Source organism: Capra hircus, chromosome 14, assembly GCF_001704415.2.
Source record: "Capra hircus breed San Clemente chromosome 14, ASM170441v1, whole genome shotgun sequence".
NCBI lineage: Eukaryota > Metazoa > Chordata > Mammalia > Artiodactyla > Bovidae > Capra > Capra hircus.
Window position 1 is genome coordinate 92,064,481 of NC_030821.1, and position 24,185 is coordinate 92,088,665.

At 43.0% G+C, this 24,185-nt stretch overlaps 1 protein-coding gene across 2 annotated transcripts; it reads left to right on the forward strand.

Annotated features, from left to right (window-relative positions):
* OGFRL1 (opioid growth factor receptor like 1) lies at positions 575 to 20,262 on the forward strand. 2 transcript variants are annotated; one of them, XM_018058829.1, is made up of 7 exons: positions 575 to 950; positions 5,038 to 5,124; positions 5,279 to 5,357; positions 8,163 to 8,241; positions 8,337 to 8,403; positions 8,511 to 8,656; positions 13,288 to 20,262. In XM_018058829.1, the coding sequence occupies exons 1-7, from the start codon at positions 702 to 704 to the stop codon at positions 13,952 to 13,954; spliced, it is 1,374 nt and encodes a 457-aa protein (XP_017914318.1). In that variant the 5' UTR covers positions 575 to 701; the 3' UTR covers positions 13,955 to 20,262. The 2 variants fall into 2 exon arrangements, with proteins under 2 accessions (XP_017914318.1, XP_017914317.1); XM_018058828.1 differs by having other exon boundaries at positions 629 to 950; positions 5,276 to 5,357.

Genomic DNA, 24,185 nt, shown 5'->3' on the forward strand with positions numbered 1-24,185 from the left:
CGCTTTAATTACTTCTATGACACCCTTTCCCTGGCTGTCCCTCCCATTTCAGAACAGACAAGGGGTCAAGGTTCCTGAGTTTTTATTCTATCCCGAGCACCGATGCAGAGTGGGTATTAGCGAAAGCATGCACGGATGCATGTGAGCATCTGGTGGTTCTCGCTGGTTTTGCTGCCTGGATGAGGTGGCTACGGCTTTGACTTTCCGTGTCCGCGGCGCTGCGAGTGTCAGCCCAGACGCAGTCCCTGTAGCTCGGGTTTTCTGTGGATGTGCTGCCCCATCCCCAGCAGCTGCGAATTCTTGCCGCGGCCAATCCCTCCAAGACCGGCCGGGAAGGAGGCGGGGTGCGGACGGGAATCGCCCGCAGAAGGCGACACCTCCTCGGACCCCGGTCCAAGCCCGGGGCGGGTCGGAGGCCGAGGGCAGAGGGCCTTCCGCGGGGCAGCGCAGCGGGAGCGGCGCGCGTCGGGCCGGGAGGCGGGAGCGATGGGCGGGCTCGGGCGCGGGCGGCGGCGGCCCCGGGGCCGCGGGCTCCTCCCCGCCCTGCGCCTGCCGCTCGCCGCGCGCAGGCAGAGCGGGCCGGGCGCCGAGGTGCCGCCCAGCGCCCCGGCCGCGGCCCTGCCCGGGCCCTAGCGCCGCCGCCAGCCGGAGCCCGGAGCCGGCGCCCCGCAGCCCCGCCGCGCCCCGCGCCCGCCTCTCCGATGGGCAACCTGCTCGGCGGGGTCAGCGTGCGCGAGCCCACCACCGTGGAGGACTGCGACTCCACCTGGCAGACGGACTCGGAGCCCGAGCTCGAGGAGCCGGGGCCGGGCGGCGGCGAGGGCCCGGGGCGGGAGCCCGCGCAGCCCCCAGAGCCCGCCGAGCCCCAGGAGCCCCCGGAGCGAGCCGGCGGCCGGCCCCGCGCCGGCCCCGCGCCGGAGCCGGACCCCGAGGCGGCGGGCGCAGAGCAGGTAGGCGGCCGCCGGGGCCTCGGGCCGGGGTGGGGCGGGGGGCGGCCGCGGGCGACCCCAGCCCGCAGGGTCCGGGCGCGCGCGGGCGCGGCGGTTCGTCCTCCTGCGGCCGCCCCGGGACCCAGGCCCTGCGCACTGGGGTCGCCCCGGGCCGCCCGCGGACGGCCTGGGGCCTGAGCGCGGGCACCGGCCGGAGGGTCCCTCCCTCGCCCCCCCCCGCCCCCCCCGCTCCCCCGGGCAGAACCCAACTTGGCAGAGTGTCTTCTCAGCTTCCGCAGCGCAGCCGGGTGATGGAAGGCAGGGTGGGGGTAACCTGCCTGAGAATAGAGGATGGTGAAAACCCGTCTAGTGCGTGTTATTGGTTTCAAACAAAAATCACCCAGAATGTGGTGGGGGCAGCGAGCCCTCTTCCTGCAGCGGGGTCTCCAGCCTTTAGGAATCTCTGGAAGGTCCCCATCCGACGTGAAAATGCCAGAGTTCCAAGTCAGGCCTTCTGACCCAGGAGTTCAGGGCATGCTCCAAACATCTTTTTTTCACCCAGAAGACTTGTTGATCCAGATATGCTGAAGTCATCTGCCTGCTTCAGTTCGCAGGAGAGGTTAGTAACCCTTCTAACCTCTGATGGACTGAAAAATCAGGAAACTTTAGAAGGGAGGACTTGCATGACCAAGCCTCTGAAGGGCGCCTGGCTCAGCTCTAACAGGCAGGGTTACTGGGTCAGGCCCTCCTCAGCCCTGAGGGCAAGAGGCTGGGAAGTGGAGACCAAGGTCTCTTGGCTCTAGCAGAGGAATCAGAAGGTATATTTTACAGAAAGGCTGCCTCATCCATCTTGAGAATCTTCTGTTTGGGTCAGCAGCAGACTGTACAGGCTCTGTGCTATACGCATGTGCTTTCCAACTGCAGTTTTTGGAGTGGAGTGTGGTGGCTTTTGCTCTTTTGAACTCCTGTTTTGGAGAAAACTGAGGCCTAGAAAGAGAAGTTTGCCCAGGATCATCCAGGGAAAGAGAGGTGGAGACCCAAGTCTGCCTGTCACCTGCGGCAGAACCCGAGACCTCATTGTCTCTTTGCCCCTGCTGCTGGTTGTCTTGCCTTGCAAATTCATTGTTTTTCCCTTCCACTTGTATCTCAATGAAGAAGTTTGGGATGTCAAAAAAAAAAAAAGAAAAATCTGGTCAGATTCTGTCCAACTAACCTGGTCCATCTATATGAAACAGGTTTATAATTCATGTTTCAATCAGTTAATCACAACCCCAGTAAATGGTAGATGGCTCCAATCTTTTCTTTTCCCCTTTAATGATTAATTTTTCTTGTCAGGATCACCATGTAATGTCTACTCTTTAATGCTGCTTTTGAATGTCCACCTTACTTGCTCCCTACTCCCCATGGTCATTTGCAAGAACTGATGGAGCTACCTTTAAAGTCTAACCCAGTCTACTTTTTAGACTGCTAAAAAGTAGAAAAACGACTTTTCACCAGCTCTGTTGCTGTATTCCTAGTCCAAGTGACTATTTGACAAATGACTGTGCCATTCACCAAGATGGGGAAGTCTAAGGTAGCAAGCAGCATCAGAGGTTAAATCAAGAATCCCCTTGAGTTTAATATCCTATAAGACATCCAAGGGGAGTTGATGAGTAGTTCATTATGAGTAAAGCCTCAGTCCAGGACTGGAATCGTCAGCATGTAAGAATGGAGGTATTTAAAGTCATGGGAAGATCTGGGATCATCAAGGAGCGTGAGAAATGTGGACAGGCCCTGGGCACTGCTCCGTGGAGACCATGTGAGGGAGGGAAGTCAAAGATGAGGCTTCCCAGGGGCGACCAGTGAGATGGAGCAGAAGAAACAGGGGCAGGTGTGGCGTGTGACTGTGTCTCAGAAGGACAGATGTCAGTTGGCCCAGTGCTGCTGGGAAGTCACCTGGGTGGAGCTCAGTGAGATGGGAATGTGTTAGGTGCTGTTCATAAAAGCCATTTTGATGGCGTGCAGAGGATGATAGCCTGGTTGGGGTGGGTTGTGAGAGAAGGGGAGACAGGCAGGGACTATGGGCAACTGTCTGGGAATGTTTTGCTATAAACCGGAGCAAAGCTATGGATCTGTCATTGAGGGGAGTTTGGGTCAGTCCTAGTTGATGCATGTTTAAGATTAGAGATACTACAGCATGTTTGCTGAAGGCAATGACCCAGAGGACAGGGAAATTTTGGGGACACGAGACTTAGTGATAAAATATTAAAGAACAAAATCTGTGGCTGAGCGGGTGAAAGGGACCGGGGAGGAGAGCCTGTAGGAGCAGGAAGGGGAGGGAGCATGGTGATGCTGGCAGGCTGGCGCATTTAGAGCCTGGAGGAGGCCGGCGTTCTCAGCATAACCCTGGGAAATATAGGTAGGGCGTGAGTCATTCTCCTCATTTCGCAGATGATCAAATGAAGATGCAGTTAAAAGCCTCACACGTCAGCAGCTGAGTTAAAGACTCAGTCCAAGTGTCCTGACTCCTAGTTTTGAACTGTTGATATTCCACCATGGTTTCTATGACAGTCCTTCGCATTGGGTAGAGCTGAAATTGATTCAGACCTAATTAGTCAGACTTGGAGCCTCCAGCCTGGGGTTCTCCGTCTGGCCCTATCGCTGGGCTCTGGGCAATAGTTACTGAACTTTATTCCAAGCCTGGGTTCCCTTGTTTCTAAGATGGAAGCACTCCTGATGGCCTCCCAGGTGGGTTATGAGAATCAAATGAAATAACATATGTGCCTGGTAAGTGGAAAAGTGCTTTCTTTATGCTTCTGGGATGATGAGTCATGGGGTTGTAGCATAGGCTAAAGAGATCCAGAAACCTGCTAGGCAGAGCTATTTTGAAACGTGTGGTGAGGACCAGAATATAAGCTTTTCCTTGCTTATGTAAGGAGCAGCTATTGTTAAACATCAGCTAGTTTGGAGTTAAAGTAAGTTGCTCTGTACTTGTAGTAATAGTGAGACTCATGCTGCTTCAGAATCTGCTTGGAGGATGCCAGTCTGTCAGCACCGACTGGGGCGGGGGCCGTTGAGGAAAGGTGGGCGAACCTCTTAATGAATATTCAGACTCCAGCTTTGTCATCTGTTTCATCTTCCTCAGCAGTCTCTGCCCTTCTGCATGACTCTGGACCCAAAGCACGTTCTTGTACATTATGATAGCACGTGGAGTTAAGACCATGAGAACTGATTATATTGACTTCTGTCTTATCCTTTAAAAATTGCTGTGGAGCTGGGAATTTTGTTTAGAATTTTAAAAGTGTAAGTAAACTACCACATACAGGTTACCACAATGTGAAGTTCATTCCAGCTGAGAATTATACTACTTTGTGTATATGTTTGAAATCCTGCTACCTTCGAAAAGAGGATGGCTACCCACCCCAGTATTCTTGCCTGGAAAATTCCATGGACAGAGGAGTCGAACAGGCTACAGTCCGAGGGATCACAAAGAGTCGGACACGACTGAGTGACTAACACATACACCTTATATCACATTGTATTATCACTGAATTAACCAAAGGTTATTCATGCCTTTGTGTGCCTGTTATATACTGTGAAGGATGGACTTTAGAAAGCTATTTAGTTTGTTTTAAAAGCCCCCTTTTCCTTCATAAATATTATTTGACTTTCAAGTACAACTAAAAATTGCAAGATTGATGACAATCTTCTTTGTAGGATTGACTTATTATCTTAACATTTTTCATATTACATAAAATATTTTAAAATAAGTTTTGTCATAAAATCACTTGTCTAACCTCTGGTCTTTAATTCATTGTAAGTTCTGTTTCTAATAGATACTGATCCATAATATTTGGCCTCTATAGGCTTTTGGTAAATAATGAAGTTTTTTATTTAGTAAAACACCTCAGAACAAATGTTACTGGCTTCAAGTCAGGAAACGAGAGAGCCAACAAATGTTGCTAGTAAGCATTATTAAAAGGACATTTAAAATATCTTCACTCAATGGATAGCTGGACACGGTTCAGCCTTTCTTTACGTGGGCTTGTTATTTCAAGTTTGTTCTGAAAATTCCTCGGTGAAAATGTCTTGCTTCAAAATGTAAATGGAATTTCCCCTTTTATTTTAGGGGACTGATTCCACTGAAGCACCTGCCAAGCCAAAGAGAAGTTTTTATGCTGCGAGGGATTTGTACAAATACCGACACCAGTACCCAGTAAGACTATCGAAGGATTTTTTTCTAAACTGTAAAATATTTCCCTTCTGTTGCTGTTATTTTACGGTGCCAATGAGCAAATGCACAAGGAAGGTCCTTGTGCCTTTTTCATGTGTCCATGTGCTGGAGATTGATTTATTTTTTCCTTTAGCAGAACTTCAAAGATATCCGATATCAAAATGACTTGAGCAATCTTCGTTTTTATAAGAATAAAATTCCATTTAAGCCCGATGGTGAGTAATCCGCTACCTTGGTAAAAAGCAAACTTTAAACAGTAGTAGTAGTAGCGCTAGCCATTCTTTGTTTACTCCCTGCTCGGTCCATTCTCAGCCTGTTGGTTCGGTGTCTGGCTTGACTCTGCCCTGCAGTCCCTTGTGTCCCCAGAGTCTAGACCCTTGAGCTGTGAGCATCCACTCGGCAGATTCTGGAGGAGTAACCTGAGGCTGATCAGTTCCTTCCCACCACCTGTTTACAGTGGTGACTTCTATCTGGAAGGTAGTGGGGGCCATTTCTGTGAGAGGAAAAAAGGAGATTTGTAGAAACCTAGGGTATCAGATTATTAAGAAATATTAGGGGAGAACAAATTCAGTTTCCTCAATTTAACGATGAAGTCGCTGGATCTTGATGTTGGAATGACTGGTTGGTTGGTTCACTCCATCATAGACTTGGGTCTCGGTTCCAGAATTTAGTGTTCCTTTCACTGTGCCGTGACCCCAAAGTCTATAGAACATGATTGAACGTGATGTTTCCGTTGCGATCATCTTTCCTGTTGGTTTTCAGGTTCAAGGTCAGGAAGCTAGAGGAGCTTCACTTCAGCGTCTCGGTATCTTAGGGAGGGAACTACGCACAGTGCAGGTCTCCACACAGCTCTGTCAGACAAGCCCGCCCTCCGCAGCTCTGCAGGTGCCTCCCTAGGGTCTTTTCTAAATCTGTAGTGAGAGGGTGCAGTCCCCCCGGCACCAGACTGTGGTTCATGGTGGGCAATCTCGCTTTATCCAGGTCAAGCCGGAAAGACGGCTGCTCTACATAAAGCCCTTGTCTCTGTGAGGTGACCAGATGGCCCTGGCTGCGGCTCTTTGCTCTCAGTGGAAACTGAGCCAAATTCACAGCAGGGTGAATCAGGGAATGAGGGTCATGGGTTGCAGAGCAGAACCAAGTTAGTTCTTAGAAATGCTTAAGGAGTTCCCTACATTGGGCACTGACAGACAAACCAGTTGGGAAGTAGGGTGTATTGCTGACATGGCCCAATCCACTGGACTTTAGCTATTTGCTGGTGTCCCAGAAGTCTGCCCCGATTTGGAAGGAACCCTCTAGGTGAAAATGCTCTGTTGTATTTTCTAATGGTGGAAACTGCTTTATATACTGATTGAAATAAGATTAATTAATTGTCTTTTTAGGACCTGGGGTAAGAAAAACTTTTGAAGAAATGCAGTGGTAGATTGTTCATTTGACTCTGACTTTGATAAAATTTACCCAAAGGGATGCCTTCAAATACTGAACACATTAAAGACAGAGATAATAACAATGTTTAACTTCATTTTTTTTTTTAATTTCTACCAGTGAGTTTATTTTTGAGGTAGTAATTTAGAGCAATAACTTAAAGCAATGAATCTTTTTTTTTGGTAATCTTTATCACAAAATTTATTTGGAAATCTTATAAGACTAGTGGGGGTCAAAAGTTTTAGGTATGGTCACATAAAATATTATTCTAGTTTATTATATAAATTACATCAATTCACATTTTCCTTCCCAGTCTATGTGAACACACACACACCACACTTGTTAGTAAGCATAAGTCTGCAATGACGTGTATTGGGTTGACCAAAAGTTTGTTAGGTTTTAAGTACAAATAAAAGGACAATTTTTCATTTTCACGAAGAACTTTATTGAAAAACATATTCCCCAACTGAATGAACTTTTTGGCCAGCCCAATATTTTACTTGTTAAGTAGGAGGAAGGGTAAATGGAAGGGGAAACAAATGGGAAATTATAGGGGTATATGTTTTCCATAGGCTGAGGATTAACTAACAACGTTTTACCAAAAACCTTGAGCGTGAGGTTCTCTGATACAAACCGGTGACCTCTGGAGGAAACAGTAGTGAGATGAGCTATGTTTAGAATGGTATTATGTTGTGAGTTTGTCTGTAAAATTGACTAAGTGGCTACAGTTAATTGTGAGGACCTAGACAGATTTGGGAAGCAGAATTTTGCCTGAATAAGTTCTCCTAGGAGAAGGACAGGAGGTGGTGAAGAAGAGGGCTTATGTTTCAGGACCATAAAGACCTGTGTTCCGCTCCTGGTTTTGCTGGTGTGTGACTGAGCAGATCTTACTGTTTTGTCAGTAGTCAAGCAGGAGGAGCAATGCTCCAGAAATGCTGGGTTGAGACGGCGCTGGGCAGATTCAGCGGGCTGGCTGCACTGTGGGAGCAGTCCTGCCGCTAGAAAGCACTCAACACTTTCGCCTTTGCTTTTTCTTTCCTCCCTTTCCTTCCCCTTTTCCGACTTTTCTCTGCTTTCTCTCCCTCCCACCTTTGTCCTCTTCCTTCCTTTTTGCCTGGGATACATTTCATTTTTATTTGGTTTAGTATTTAAAGAACTCAATGGCTCTCAAGGGCAGGGGCTGGCCAACTTTCTTTGTACAGGGCCATTGAGTAAATATACTCAGCTCTGCGGGCCATACCATATCTGTTGCAACTACTTGGTTTAAATACATAATACATGAATGGATATGCATGGCTGTGTTCCAAAAAAGCTCTATTTATAAAACAGATGGCAGGCCATAGTTTGCCAGCTTCTACTTTGGAGTAACTGTCCAATAGAGTTTTCTGTGATTGAGGTGCCATGATTTTTCTTTTCAATTAGGCTTATTTCACCACTGAGTCTGTGGCATAGGGTTTTCACCTTATAAAGGCATTGCTCTTCTATGCTGTTATTAACATTTAAAAAAATTTTTAATGCAAAGCTTAAGTGATTCAGTCTCAAGATGCCTTCAACAGTGTTCTAACACCTCGTTCATGTTCTGAATCGTTCCTCTGCAGGTGTTTACATTGAAGAAGTTCTCAATAAGTGGAAAGGGGACTACGAGAAGCTGGAACACAACCACACCTACATCCAATGGTCAGTCACCTGCTCTCTCTCGAACCGTAACCTGTTTAATCACGTGTGCTTCCCAGATATCACTAATATACAAATATTATTTCTCTAAAACATAGGCTTTTCCCTCTGAGAGAACAAGGCTTGAATTTTTATGCTAAAGAACTAACTACCTATGAAATTGAGGTGAGGCAAGCTGATTTCATTTCATGCGAGTTAACCAAATTAATGTTGCCATTTGATGGCCCTGGTAACTCTGAGTCACTCCGCCAAATTTTTCTTTTTTTCATTAGGAATTCAAGAAAACAAAGGAAGCAATAAGAAGATTCCTCCTGGCTTATAAAATGATGTTAGAGTTTTTTGGAATAAAGCTGATAGATAAAACTGGAAACGTTGCCCGGGCTGTTAACTGGCAGGAAAGGTTTCAGCATCTGAATGAGTAAGTTGAGGCCCTGCAGTGAGTCCCCAAGGCATGGGTTTTCTCTGGGTTGGAATTCTCTATGGCACATAGAGCCGCAAGCAGATGGACCCATGGATTTGAATTCAAAAGCTCATCTGAAATGCACTTTATTCCCTGTTCTATATTCTAAAGCAAAACAAAATAACAATAACAACAGCAAAAAAAAAAAAAAAGAATGATATTCCAGGTAGAAATATGACTGCATGGTTTCGGAACTGTTTATTCCTGTAGCCACTCTACTGCCCACAGTCAAGTGTAGCCTCACTCCCTGTTTATACCGTGTTTCTCAGCATTTGTGGTTGTTTGTATAGGCTTTTCTAGACCCCTCCCCTAGGCTGTATGCTTCTGGTAGCTCGGGCTGCGTCTCAGGCACTGTGCCTTCTTAGATCAAATCCATAATTAAGCCTATGACATATACTGGAGGTCCCCTACATATGAACCTTCAAGCTGTGCACTTTCAAAGGTGCAAACGTGCGTTCGCATGTCCCATGTTGTAAGTTAGTTCATGGGTGTGGTGTACATTGTCACCTGTGTGCATCCTCCACAAGTGGCGGTGCTTTTGTGTACTTTACTGAACAATACTGTATAGAGTACAGCAGCTCAGTATCTTTATTTCAAGCCCTGGATATCTGGAAGCAAGCATAAAAGCAGCAGTGGTGTAGGTGGTATTTTTCAAGGTACTGTACTGTAAGATTAAAAATGTTTTCTTTATTTTTTTGTGTATTTTTATGTATTACTTGTGTGAAAAGTATTATAAACCTATTACAGTACAGTAGTAAATATCCAATTATGTTAGTTGGATATCTAGGCTAATTTTGTTGGACTTCCGAACAAAATGGACCTAGAATATGCTCTTGGAGCGAACTCATTTGTATGTAGGGGACTTACTGTAAAAACCACTTTATAAGACTGAGAGGTACTCATACATTTTAGAAAGAGAGAAAATTAGAATCATCGCCTTATAGGTCAAAATCAGAAGCCCAGTTTTTGTTAATAAATTGAAACACCTGTGAAGAAAATTTTAGCGGTTTATCTGGAACTGATTTTCTGTGTTCTTTTGCTTGGATATTTATAACTTTCATTAATACTTATACCCCAATTTAAAAAAATTATTTTCTTTGCATGCAAACTGGCCTTTTTCCCCCCCCTTAATTATAGGGTGACTTATGAGCACTGGACTATAAAACCAACAACTTTAGAACATTTTTAGCACATTATAATTAGCTGAATGCGGCAAACACCAAGAGAAAAAAATTAAAACTAACCTAAGAAATATGTCTTTACACCAAATAGCATTTTTGTACATTGATAAACTAATTTTTTGTGTGTATTTTTCTATAACTTTGATCTTGCTTTGGTAAAATGAGTAGAAGCATTACTGTCTGAGCCTTCTATTTATTATTTATAATCAACACTATTAAAATGATGACTTGTAGTAAAACACTCAAGATGTGGGCATAAAACTTTATGATCTTGACTAGAAGACCTGTTAACTCATAACTCGAGTTAAATTTGATTTATACAGAGCACTTTGGAGAAGGACATGGCAACCCACTCCAGTATTCTTGCCTGGAGAATCCCATGGACAGAGGAGCCTGGTGGGCTACAGTCCATGGAGTTGCAAAGAGTTGGGCACGATTTAGCGACTGACGATAGAGCGCTTAAGCTGGAACGATGCAGAGAGCTCCCCCCCGAGCTCTCTGTGCACAGTTTCTAAGAACTTGTGTCATACCCTCAAAGACAGCTCTGTGCAGGTAGTCTGTTGACATGAAGGATGGCAAGAGTCAACCTCAGAAGAGGATCTGATGATGTCTCATCTTCCGTGTGCTCATGAATGTCATTTGAGAGAACCTCCATTTCCAACTTGGGTTTTTTTTTTTTTTTTTTTTCTTGGTTGGAATAGCACTCTTGTTTAGTAAATATTTGTTGAATGAATAAGTGGCGGACAAACCAGGTTTGTCTGCCTAAATCCTCCTTGGGGTTTAATTGTCTCTACCACTCTTAACTGGCGGTTGGAAGCAGAAGGCTTTCCTTAAATGACTTTCTGGCCTGAGACTCAGAGGGGAGCCTGACTGTTACCTGACCCTTCCCGCCCTGTCCTCTTTCCTTCTTTCCACCACCAGTTTTCCTTTCCATGGGTACAGGTTTTTTGTGTGTTTTAATCTGCATAGTATCTTAAGTCTTTTAGAGTAAGCAGGGAATTCAGTGTGTTTATAGTAGTCCAGCAGAGGAAAATATTGAAAGAAAGTCAAGTGAAATAAAGTATAGTGAACAAGGACCGTGACTAAAACAGGTAAAATATTTCAGCCTTTCCCATTGCCCTCACCTCTGGCTGCAGGCCCAGCTTCTCTCTTCGATCTGCTAAGCCACCCCAGGGTCTACTCACGACATTAGGAGAGTGGGGCTGTTTTGTATTTCTTGGTGACATTTGTTTCAAATCATACTGAAACACCCAGTTTCTTTCTTGTATGATTCTGTTCCATAATCCTGATCTTTATTCACTTTAACCCAAGTGTGTGTTCTTTTCCACTGTTACGTAAACTTTTAAATTGGAGAATGTGTTGATGTAGAAAATTTTATCTTGGTCATTCATCTTGGATTGGATATGTGAAATTGAGCTACTTGCCAATATAGTAAATTTCGTTGTGTCATATAACTCCTCTTTGGTTTTTTAAAGGAAAATATTATTCCATGTTACCATGCCTCTCTTTCTCATAGACTTAGGAAGCAGACGTTGGAATTTCACTACCAAGTTATTAGACTATGTAGCGAAATTGAAAGTGTTAGTGGCTTAGTTGTGTCTGACTCTTTGCAACTCCATGGACTGTAGCCTGCCAGGCTCTTCTGTCCATGGAATTCTCCAGGCAAGAATACTGGAATGTGCAGTCATGCCCTTCTACAGAGGATCTTCCAGACCCAGGGATCAAACCTGGGTCTCCCTCATTGTAGGCAGATTCTTTACCGTCTGAGCCACCAGGGATGCCAGACTATGTAGACGCTACCCTAATCTGACTACTAGGTTGGTCCTGCTGATAATGGCACTTTGTCTTAACGTCACTCAAATTGGTTTTGTCACAAAAGACTGGTACTTGATTCATAAAACTGAAGCATTATGTTTTATCCTTTGGCCTTCAAAGAGTTGACTATTAAGAGAACACTACTTTGGTAAACACCCAGAAAGATGGAAACTTGAAAACTGTTGTACTTGTCTTTTCCAATGTTTGGTGAGCCTGAATCATTCAGGGTTCGTTTAGTTTGGTCCAAACTAACTCTCAAGGCCCTGGAACCAGGTCCTTCCTCTCCTCAAATAATTCAGCATCCTCCACTTTTCCCAAATAAGTTGCTAGTTATTCCTAAGTGAATACCAAGCATTTGTGGAAACCAAGGCAGGTATATGTAACGCTTGTAGAAAGTTCAATGCCTGAGGTGTAAAGAGGTTTAAGGAGGTTAGGAATAAGTGGTGGTTGTGGGGCAGTATTGGGTGAATAACTCACCTGGGCTGTTGATGACACATGTGATTAATACATGAAAATTAATCACGTATTAATTATTCCTTTTGGACATAGCCAGGTATTTGTAATAAAGCAACTCTTGGGCTGAGTGAGATCAGGGAGGTGAGATTATGAATTGTGACAGAATAGGTTTGGAAGGCTTTCATCTGATAATGGCCTTAGTTTTCAGACAAAGAAGATATTAGTGCAATCTGGGGGAAAAAGCATCGTTGGAATCAATGGCAGTAAAGGCAAAGTTGTCAGTTCTGTGATAGGGAAAGATGAGGTGAGAGAGGTCACAGATGGAGAAGAGTTGGGGTGATTATGTTATGATGGATACAAGCATGGTGGTCCCTAGTATACCAGTACCAACATTTATATGGTTAAATAGTGTCTAACATTTAAGTTTCACAGTCTCAGCTTATGGGTCAGCTCACTTGATTCTTACAAACTCAGGTAGGTGTGGGCCCTTTTCCCCATCTGCAGACTGGGATGCTGAGCCTTCGAGATGCCATCATTTCACGCAGCTGCAGGTGCAGAGCCAGGATGTGAGTTCAGTTCTGACTCCAAAGCCCACGCTCTCTGCTGTGCTAAATAAGTCAGTTTCGCATCCTTTGTCGGAATTGTTCTAGCCAGGTAGAATGGCTTTGGCTGCTTCCCTTCCGAGTTGGTTCTTCTGGTGGATTCTGCTGACCAGCTGACCCTGGAAATCATACATTCAGCTGGTAGCTAAGGCCCAGCACTGTTTACCTGTGACAAGAATGATACCTTTGTGTAGTCAATATTCATCCTCACTGTATTTTATAAATAATAATTCAACATCCGTGGAGATATATTTTGAGTCTAAATGTTTTTCAAATGTGAAGAACTAACAAACCAGGGAGAATTTATTTTCTATACTTGAGTTTTATATACATTGGCATTACACTGAGGCACAGAGGTTTAATACCTTCTGTTTTACGCTTCTTCAGGGAGTCTAATGCGCCTTTTAGCAAAGTCATTACAAGGCATGTTTTCATGGTTTACACTTCCATCGAAAGTACTTTCCCAGTGGTTTTCATTCCCAGGCTTCTTCCCCTGCCTAATATTCTTCCTTCATTTTATTCAACCTGCTTCCAGGTCTCAGCACAACTATTTGAGGATCACTCGTATTCTGAAAAGCCTTGGCGAGCTTGGATATGAAAGTTTTAAATCTCCGCTGGTAAAATTTATCCTTCATGAGGCTCTGGTGGAAAATACTATTCCCAATATTAAACAGAGCGCACTGGAGTATTTCGTGTACACAATCAGAGACAGAAGGGAGAGGAGAAAGCTCCTACGGTTTGCCCAGAAACATTACACGCCCTCAGAGAATTTTATCTGGGGACCCCCGAGGAAGGCACAGCCTGAGGGCAGCAAAGCCCAGAAGCCCCCCGGCCTGCCCACCGCGGGCCAGCAAGGCCAGACGTCTATGCACAAAAAACCCAAAGACTCCAAAAACACCTCCTCAGCCGCGCACGGGATCAGTAAAGCAGCTGAAGACAAAAAAGTGGCCTCTAAGGAGTCAGGAGAAGAGACAGACAAGCCCAGTGCGGAGCCAGGCAGCGAGGCTGCCCAGCCCGGAGACCCCGGGCAGGACGGGGTTGCGGACAATTCCAGTCCTCAGGCAGAAAAGACAGTCACTGACCCCGAGGAGCAAAAGGAGAGTGCGTCTCCCTCGGAGAAGGATGAGGCGGGTGACAAGCCGGACCAAGACGGTGGAAGTCCAGGCGATGCGGGTTCCCATGATGAGACCACGTTGCCGTGAATTATCAGAAGGCCCCTATGCCCATGCACCCCCGGGAGGGGAGGCTGTGGCGGGTCCTGAGGAGCAGAGGCCGCGTTTGCCAGCGCAGCTGGAGGTTGATGATTTTTCTGTGGTCAGCATTAGTTGTCACCTGGTTTTTAGTCTGGATGGCTGTGAATTTAATATATAAAAAGAAGTCTGAAGACGAGACCCAATGAATGAGTGTATCCTGTAACACTTTGGGGATGTGAGTTTTTGCATCCTGTACAGAATTCCCTTTATATTATTTTCAGTGTATCTGGAAGTAATCATGGAGTGTTTGATATAGCTGAGATAGGAATCAGTTCTTGGAGCAGACTGTACTATACCTGGAGGAAATTGAGAGGATAATTTCATTATGTGGCCACACCTTTGCCAGATTTAAAGGTTCCTGTGTTTAAGCTGCAAGAAAAAAAAATGTGGTCTTCTCTGAGGTATTCAGAAAGGAATTTGGATTTTTTTTTTAACAGCACCTCAGCGTGTTTAGTTTCAGGTTCTGGTAAGGAGGATGGATGTTCTTGGGGACTTGGAATCACCCTCCCCTGCTTGTCAGTCCCGCCGTCTTTCCCGGTCCTCTCTCTCCACCCCTAGCCTCATTCTCATCAGCCACCTGTGTCGGCCGGCACCTGCGATTCTAGTGTTGACATCTAGACATTCAGATGGTCTCCTACAGTGACATTTACACGGGATGGAAGAGACTGTCAATTGTACGATTTCAAGAATTTGCTTTGTTTAAAATAATAAACATGTTTTTCTGTATTAACATGCTTAAAAACAAATTTTGATGCAAAAGTACAAGAAGAAAATCTTGCCTTTTATGGCTGTTCCATATAAATTTGGTGCTTGTGTCTGAATGCAAATGACTAAAGAATTAAAAAATAAGAGAAGAAATTATTCATTTTTAAAATGCATGCATTTTGTACCGGCAACAAGGCAGTGGTCCCTGAAACCATGAATATCTCAGTGTTACGTGGACTATGAAGTTCATATTGCTTAGCCCACAGGGTATCTTTAAAAAAAATACAATTTGCTGTTATCTCAGTTGTCAGACCTTGAAATTGAGAGTAGATTTGATATCCCATGTATTCAGCTTTAGTAAGCACAGAATGTGTCAAAATTGGGTAAGAGCAAATAGCTTTATTTCCTATAATATTGTTACTAATTATTACACATTAGAAAACAATCAAACACTGTGGTGAAAACTTCAGCATACCTACAAATGTAGTAAAAGTAATTAATAGACCTTTTTTTAAAACTTAATTTCATTTAGAAAGAAATTGCCTCTGTGTGTTTCTTAGGCTTTTAAGGGAAGATCTATTCACTTTAACCCCCAAAGAATTTTTACTATTTTTACTGTGTCCTGTTTTTTAATCATATCATATCATCTTCTGTTACCTTTATTGATCAGAGGATTTTTAGCAACGGATTTCTAGAAAATAAACACACCAACAGTATGCTTTTAGAGGATTTTATTGCCTTGAAATTTACGTAAAACATCACTGTTTCTCAAATCTGACTTATTTAGTCAGAATATTAGTAACGTGTATTATATATGTATTCCAATAAATATAGAATATTTTCTCATTATAATTTCTCGTAATACACCAGTTTTATGTTTCTTCTGTTTTTTGAAGTGAGCATTAGGATTTGGGAAACAATTCTGCTTTTGGATTTCAGTTTCTTTTTTTACTTTAATCTAAAAAAAGCTTTCTTTCATGGCCCCATTCTTTCTTTAATGGCCTCACTGAGCTCAATAAGCAATTTTGCAGGATTAGGGCATGAGAGTAGGTTGCCACATTGGGCTGAATCGTAGAAATATAATACATTAGAAATATCTTACCAATTTTGCATACATGATAAAGTGTTCACACCACTTTCTGAGTACATAATGTTAAAATTTTGTGACCAGATATTAAAATATGAATAAGCAGCAGACTGATACTAAAATGGGTATAATCTGAATTACTTAGAAGCTAGTAGTATATCAGAGCCCTTAGAAGTAAAAATGTTTCATTTGATAATTTAACTTTTAGAATATTCCTAATTAGGGATTTGATTAGATTGTACCATTTAATTTGAGAATATTTAGTCTCAAGGGAAAAACTGCCTGGCTTTCATTTAAAATAGGGGCCTTTTTCTACCATGCTGGTTTTGAAAGGTATATTCACATGTAACGGTATCAGTTCTCCATTTAGTCTGTAAATAACTTATGAGAGAATTCTTCAGTGGGAAGAAGTGAGAGTGCCATTCCTTTTGCAGATAAAAATTACACCTAAATTTTTTTTCTATTAAGAATATTTTGTACATTCAGTAGTTTTAAAATAAGATCTATAGGTGTGTCTTTATGTGTGTGTTAGACATGAAACAGCCCTCTGGGTTTGACTCTGATGTGTTGTATTTTAAAAAACTACTATGTGCTTGCAGAAACTCACTGAGAAGCTATTATAAAAATGCGGTGGAGCATGGCCAAATAGTTAGAAACTATCGAATTTTTGCAATTCTATAGAGTTTATCATTGTACCATGGACTGTGAGGATACTCAGTATTGGCTATTGATAAAATACTAATTTGCGTTTCATGACAATAGATGTTATACTGCTTGGTTAGTCTAGTATATTTCTAATATTTTGTGCATTCATATCCCAAAGGAGATAATATACGTGAAAATATTTTGAAATACTATAAAGTGATATATAATGATAAGATATATTTCTGTACGGTAGAGAAAAAGTTTATAATATTAAGAATATTATACCATTATACATTCTTGTGCTCGATCTTACAAGAAACAGAAAAGAATAATGACAACTGAAAATATGTCTGCTTTCTCTAAGTCAGGTCCAGTTCTCAGTTCAAAATTATATGATATAGCTTTATTTTGAATTTTAGTTGTGATAAAAAGCTTTTTTTCAGCTTCAAGGAGAAAACAGAACTTGTAACTCAGGAGTTAGCAGAGAAGTTCCAAGATTTTTTTTTTTTTGCCAAGTCTTAAAAATATAAATGTTATGTTTATATAATTATCTACTTTGTTTCTAGTTTTTATACTTTAATCTGACAGAAGGAATGATCTGGTAAAAAAGGAAAGCAATACAATACAGTGTTACATCCGAGTCACTCTTGAAAAAATCATCTTAGTAAGTAAACATCCATATCAAAGTGGTCAAAAATTGATTGACCCGATGGAGAGAGACTATTTGGTTAACTGTTTAAAGTTAAATTTCCCTAGTTTATAGTATAGTTATGGTTGATTTTTAATCTACTGAGCAACTAAATCACCCTTTTATTTTGTCTTTCTATAATTGAGACTCTTACAAAAGCTTTGTTTTCTAACCTGAGGAAAGGACAGTCTTGATCTTGTTTGGTTCTAATTGCATCTGTGGCCTCTCAAGTTTATTTGGGGTGAGCGGGGATTCTTTGTTATAGAAATAATTTTGAAGATTTCTATTTTGTTTCCCACTTTAAAAATATCCATTTTGTTTTCTTCTGGAGTATTTCTGTTAAATGTAAGGTAAGCTGGAGTTAGACACACTGGAAATCATTTCAAATGTAGGTGTAGTTGTAGAGCAAGATGGCATGGATTAATAGAATATAGTAAGTTAGGGATACACATGTGTTGATGTCTTTTACCTCTGAATTCTGTTTGTTCCACGAGCAGATCTGTGTGGGTATCTCTAGGGTGACAGTGAGTACACCCTGCCTCCCATGTTCCAGCCCACCCAGCAGACTGTGCTGGGGGACAGACTGTATTTTAGAAATCCCTAATTACTGAAGTTGATAATAATATAGTTTTAAACAAATGAATGCCTGGGGGTGTCCAGATGTGCCTTAACTAATGTGATCAGGCTTTCATTCAGAAGTTTAAATTTTTACTCCATTATAAAATCTTGCCATAAGGAACATTCCAAACCACGAAGATTAGTTATTTTAGTGAAATTTACTTTGGTTGGTGCTTTTTTCATTTTGGAGACATTTCCATTTGTATCAGTAACATCAGTTCAAAAGTGAGTATACTTAGCCACAGTGTTCAAGCGTGCTATATTTGACAAAAGGTCTTTACAGTAAGAAAGATTAGCTGCATGGTTACATTTATTTATGCTTCTCCTTAATTTTGCTACTTGCTGTAATTTTCACTATAAATTAAACATCTCTCAGTTTCTACTAGTAATATTTATCTGTCTTTTGTTTTTAGATGCAGATGGATGTAGAAAATGGAATTAGAGAAATGATTTAAAAGTTTAATTCCAATAGATGTTTGGAGGAATCTGAAATTAATTTGGACTTTTATGCTGTAGTTTTATTAGAAACATTTAAACAGTACTGTTCTTGCTTTTTACCTTAGGTTGGAGAAAATATTTTTTTGTCATCTGCTTTTTTTCTTCTTTTGTTAAGAAGTTTATTGTTTTAGTTATTTGTGGGAAATGACTTCTTAATATGTTTGTTTCCTTGAATTAACATGTTTGTCTGGAGGATACAATTAACTGCTTTGTTTTATGGTCCAAACTCTGCCTGGAGGTTGAGTTCAGAGAAGGGGAGTTGGCTGAGAACCATCTGGGTGAAGGGGAGCCGGCCCTGGGTGCAGCCCCTTCAGTGGAGGAAGGGTCCCCGGAACCTCCTCTGAGTGACTAGGGTCTCGCTCTGCGATTGCGGACTTCTGAGGAGTGAGGGCCACCTGGGATTCCATGACTCCATACACTGTTTCAGTGGGTGTCAGTTTTCATAAAAATACCTGTTGTACTTCATTTGCCACCATTTTGTAGTTGTTTAGAAAATTGTGAGCAATTGGACACCTGCTGTGTAGATTACAACTAAATGTATCTCAGGAAACATTGAAATACCAGTTCTGCCTACCCCTCCCCCCCAGTTCAAAACTTCTAATCTCCAATCAAATATTGCTTGGGTTGTTCTTTCAGAGGCCTCTGTATAAAAGTCTTCATATAATGGTTCAGTGTAAAGATGAAATGCAAGGGAAAAGGCACCAGTGCTGTCTTGTTATGCTGAAAGACCTTTATATATATATTACAAAATCAGAAACCTTATATATTTTAATATGTAAAATATATGGAAGTTATAAAGTCTATCCTATTTTCATTTTTAAATTATAATGGAGTTTGTGGAAGAGTTAACATTAACTAGAGAGATTAGTTGTGAGATAAGCTCTGGCCCTAAGAAGCATCCGAGTCCTGCACTCACTGCTCAGATGAACACTTGGTGCTGCTGGGTTCAGTGTTATGTGGAGGAGAGGAAAACACAAAATCAGAAGACAGAGACTCCCTGCCGAAAAGATGTAACCGACTGTAGGTCTGTGCAGTGAGGGCGAGATGCGGCAGGGTCTGCAGAGCTTTCCAGCGGGGACGTGCCCTGAGTTACACGTGCCAAGGGGGTCAGTACCTGTCTGGAAACAGTCCCATTCCTGCTCTCCTTTGAAGCCTGAATTCCGCTTACTCCGCGGTAGACTCAGACCTTGTACAGGCTGAGAGAAATAATCACATGATCCGGCACCGGGTTCAATTCCTCTGCCGGTGCTTTTACTGGGTTAAGCGGAGGGGCTGGCTGTAGACCCAAGGAGGAGAGGCAGTGCTAGGTTGCCTATGGCAAAGTAACCGTGTCTCCCGAACCATCACAATGAAGAGCAACAAACTGGACCAAGCGTTAGGTCCTTTTACAAGCCTTTTGTTTTCCTCTTTGTAAAAAGTTGGGTTGCTTGTCTCCGCAGTGTGCTCTCCACTCTTCTTTTGTGCAAACTGATAAGACAGATGGCCAACCGGGTCCAGTCACCATTTCCACTGGGAAACCTTAGTGCCCTTTGTATTGTGAGTATTTCAGGAGGATGGGTATGGTTCTCAGAAAGATGGGTGCTTCCCTTCCGGTGTGAGCGCTGTCTCTTCAGCAGCGGCGGGCCTTCCGCCACGCGCCGTCGTCTGCAGGATGAATTACAGAATGCTGCGCGTGTCTGTGCGCACCAATACCATGTGTATGTGGTAGGAGCTGTAACCAGTTTCTGGATATGTCTGGTACTATGAAACACTTATTTTATAATCCTGTAACTGTATGGCAGTGTTATGCCAAAAATGTATAAAGAGCAATAGTTTCTCTTGTTTACTGCTGTGTTTAAAAAGATCGTTTCTGAAACTATATGTTTAGAGTCCCTTCAATTATTTTTAATAACTAGTGCCAAATATACGTCCTGTAAAATGACTAAAAGCCCCTTCATCTTGGTTAACATTCTGGCCTTATGTTAGAGTACATTATGTTGATTTTGCATGATTAAACTATTTTTAAAGAGCTGGAACAAATGACTTTGCTGTTTTTCTATGACTAGACTTTCTTATGGTTATTGTATGAGATCAACATTATTTCCTTTTTATCCTCTAAAATAAATGTTGTGTTTTGCAGGGTGAAATCTTGTTTACACAGGCAGTTATTTTTGTCAGGGATGATTGGAGGGTAGCTCACATGTGTTATATGTGAGCTGGCTGTTTATGGCTCTCTTTCACTTTTCTCTAATGCAAAGATTTAAAAGTATTTTTAATATAAATGAGTGCAATATGAATAATGGATGGAACAGATGTTTTTCACTTTAGTAGGGCTACTCTTTTAACAACAATTTTTTTTTTTAATTAAGAAAAATGCAGCTGAGAGGGGCAAGTGAGGAGGCTGCTCAAGATGCCACCGGACAGTGGGGTTGAAGGTGAGGAAAAGCTTTACCTTGCAGTGTGGCTGTGCGGATCTGCAGAGGCAGATGAAGACTGGATGACAGAACAAAGAATGAACTGTGGTTAAGATTGAAATTAGGGCTTCCGGGGTGGCTCAGACAGTAAAGAATCCGCCTGCAATGCAGGAGACCCAGGTTCAATCCCTGGGTTGGGAAGATCCCCTGGAGAAGGGAATGGCAACCCACTCCAGTATTCTTGCCTGGAGGACTCCATGGACAGAGGAGCCTGGTGAGCTGCAGTCTACAGGGTCTCAGAGTCAGACATGACTGAGTGACGAACACTTTCACTTTCAAGAATGAAATTGGAATGAAATCATATTGTGCATAAACGAAAAACTCAGTGAGAGGAAAGAAACAGATCACAGTTGCGATGGTGAATGAGCAGGATTGTAACTGCCTGACCTTGGGATGAATTGTTTAGGGAGAGAGCAAGGCGCACAAGCAATTACCATCCTAAGGGAGGAAGGGACATGTTCTGGTGACAGAAAATAGAGAGGTTTGCTTTTCCCCAAAGGTCAGAAGGCAGGCAGTCTTACGAGGATAGAGATTCTCAGTAGAGTGAAAGTGTCAGGATGGAGTCTACATTTCCTCAAGATGCAAAATCTAGTATGGGAGAGAGTTCACAGAAGAGATTTATAATAAAACACATTCCTTATTTTAAGCCTCACATGCTCACGGAGCAGGAGAACTTTGTGTCCGGGAACAGAAGGAAACCTCAGCCAGGGGAAAAGTGATGACAGGCAGGGCGGCCTCTCTCGGTTGAGTTTAGGCCCTTGGATTGTGACTCACTGAAGAGTCAGGCTGATTACACTGAGCAGAGAAGGATGATCCTCTCCTTGGGATTATCCCCATGGATATGTGGCATTAATTGGAAGAGCATTTTTAAAATAGGTTACCCATGGGAGAGATTAGAGAGCCACTGTGGACCTGACTTCACACAGGAAGGCTGCATTTATTAATTTTGTTCTAATAGTTAGCATCCCACGATTTTTATAATCTGAGTGTATATTCAGTACTACCGAGGGATATACAAATACCTTCTTCTCAAATGGTGTAAAACATATTTTATTGGGATCCAAATAGCTTGCTTGTTCTACTCTCAGCTTGAGAAAAGGAAGAGGTTAGAGGGAGAAGGGATAAACACCGAAGTGGTGGATGATGTGACCCAAAGAAGGCCTGACAGCTCACCTCAGGACCCTGAGGGTGTCTGAGATCCCTGAGTGGATAATTTCACTCTTGTCAGGAAGGGAAATTCAAGGAAAAGCCCCAAAGGAGGAAAATGTAAAGGCAAGGAGGCATTTTGCTTGCTGGGGAGAACTGGCTTGGAGGCCAGGTGGACTTGGGTCCCCATGGCAACATTGTCAAAGTCGGCTGTGCAGCTTTGCATGGGTCATGTGAGTCCTCGGGGTCTCTGGTCTCTGTCAGTAACAATGTCTACTTTGTGAGTTTCTTGGGAGGATTGGAGTGTAGCTGAAATGCCAGGGACGTATTCAAGACACCTCTGTATAGTAACTGCTAGCATTCTAGAAAAAAATCTAAATGCGTGGTCACTGCCAACTCCATTTCTCTCAATGGAGATCATCTGACCTTATCTACATTTCCCAAGTTCATAGAGCAAAATAAACATGGTGAGCTTTACTTGCTATTTTATTGTAATTCTTACTATAAAAGCTACCAAGTAGACATACTGATATTGACAGGATAGAAAAATTCCCTTATTGTGAATATAACAAAGGTACAAAATAGCCCTTTATTACTTACTGAATAACTTTCAACTGGTTTCCCTTCTCTGCCAAGAAAGAGCTGGCATTTGGGGCAGAGGTGAAGCCTTTTGGTCAGGATTAGGAGATGATCTGAATTTACTTTAGGACACTGTCAGCACTGATTGTTACTGAAGGCAGGAAATTTTAACTTAAAATCTTCCAAATAGACATTTGCTTCATATCTCAGTAGAAGGCCGTTTAACAGTTAACGCTATTTAAAAATGTGTCTGTAATCAATTCTATGAACTTGGTGGCCTTCTTGCCATTGTTTTCTGACAACCAGAACCAGGAGGATGAATCTTCTGCTAAATAAATACTCATCTTTCTAAATTCTAACCTGTAGGTACCTTTACACTGTGAAGTTAAAATGGGGTCACTGGAGTTACAGGGCTGCAGTCTTGTTCAGCCATTAATCCTTTCAGAACGCACCCCACAGACACACACTATAAATAAGATAGGAAATGAGTTCTCATTGACATCAGTAGAAGTTGGACATTTCTTTTTATCCTCTAGCATTCACTTCAACCAATTACCCCTCATGTTATCTGTTTCCACGTCCAGAAACGAGAAGGGGTATTTCAGACTCTTGTAATCAGTGTGGCTGCTAATGTCATAAATAGTGTAGAAGGGACAAGACTCCCTTCAGATGCTGCAGATGCAAGAGTTCAGGGGGCGCCCAAGCCCCAGGCTCCCTGCTCCGTGTGTTTGCCCTTGAACCTGTGAGTGCCCTTTGAGAGTCAGAGGATTGCAAAAGCGTCAGCCTGGACAGCGGGGCCAGTGTATGCAGTGCTGTCATCCGAGGCTAGGGGCCTGTCTGAGCAGGAGGCTTTCTCACCACCCCGGGCACTTGCTGCCAGCTAGCGTTCACGCTGACTGGCTCTGAAGCTGGGTCAAAGGTTTCCATTTGGGAAGACCCACAGTGCAGTCTGACTGTGGTTGCCTCCCACATGTGCCTCTCTGTACAAGCGGCTCCTTGGAACTCATGCTGGGGTGACGTGGAGCTGGGTGGCCTTTATGCTCCCTGATATTCCTAATCCCATTGAATGGCATCACCTTACCCCCTCAACAAACTGGAAACCAGGAGCTGTGTCAGAATATTCATTCATCACATTACCTGGTTTGACAGTGGGCTTCCCTTGTAGCTCAGTGGTAAAGAATCTGTCTGCAATACCGGAGACAGAGGAGATGTGGGTTCGATCCCTGGGTCAGAAAGATCCCCTGGAGGAGGAAATGGCAACTCACTCCAGTATTCCTGCTGGCAAATCCCGTAGACAGAGGAGCTTGGTGGGCTACGGTCTCTAGGGGCTGCAAATAGTCAGACACAACTGAGTCACAGCACACACACACGGCGGTTTGACAAAAAATTCTGTTGATTCTCCTTCTGGAATTTGTCTCCCACCCATCCCTTTGATAGGCTTTTATCCTGAGAGAATGCAGGCTTCCCAGGATGCCACAGTGTATAAACACTCAATGAATGGCCACTGAATAAAAAGACATTTAGCAGTGACACCTTGGAACAAGATGTATAAACTATGGTATAGCTATTACTGGATCCGTTTCTGAAATAAGATGTCTTCCACAAGACAAACAGCTTTCAAGATAAATCACTTGCATGACAGTACAAAGATTACCATTGAAATATTTCCTAAGTATTTAATGCTTTGTTTGACAAGCCTAGATCATAATTTTTTTCTTCCTGGTTTCTTGGGTCACTTAGTAACAAATGTCATTAACTGGT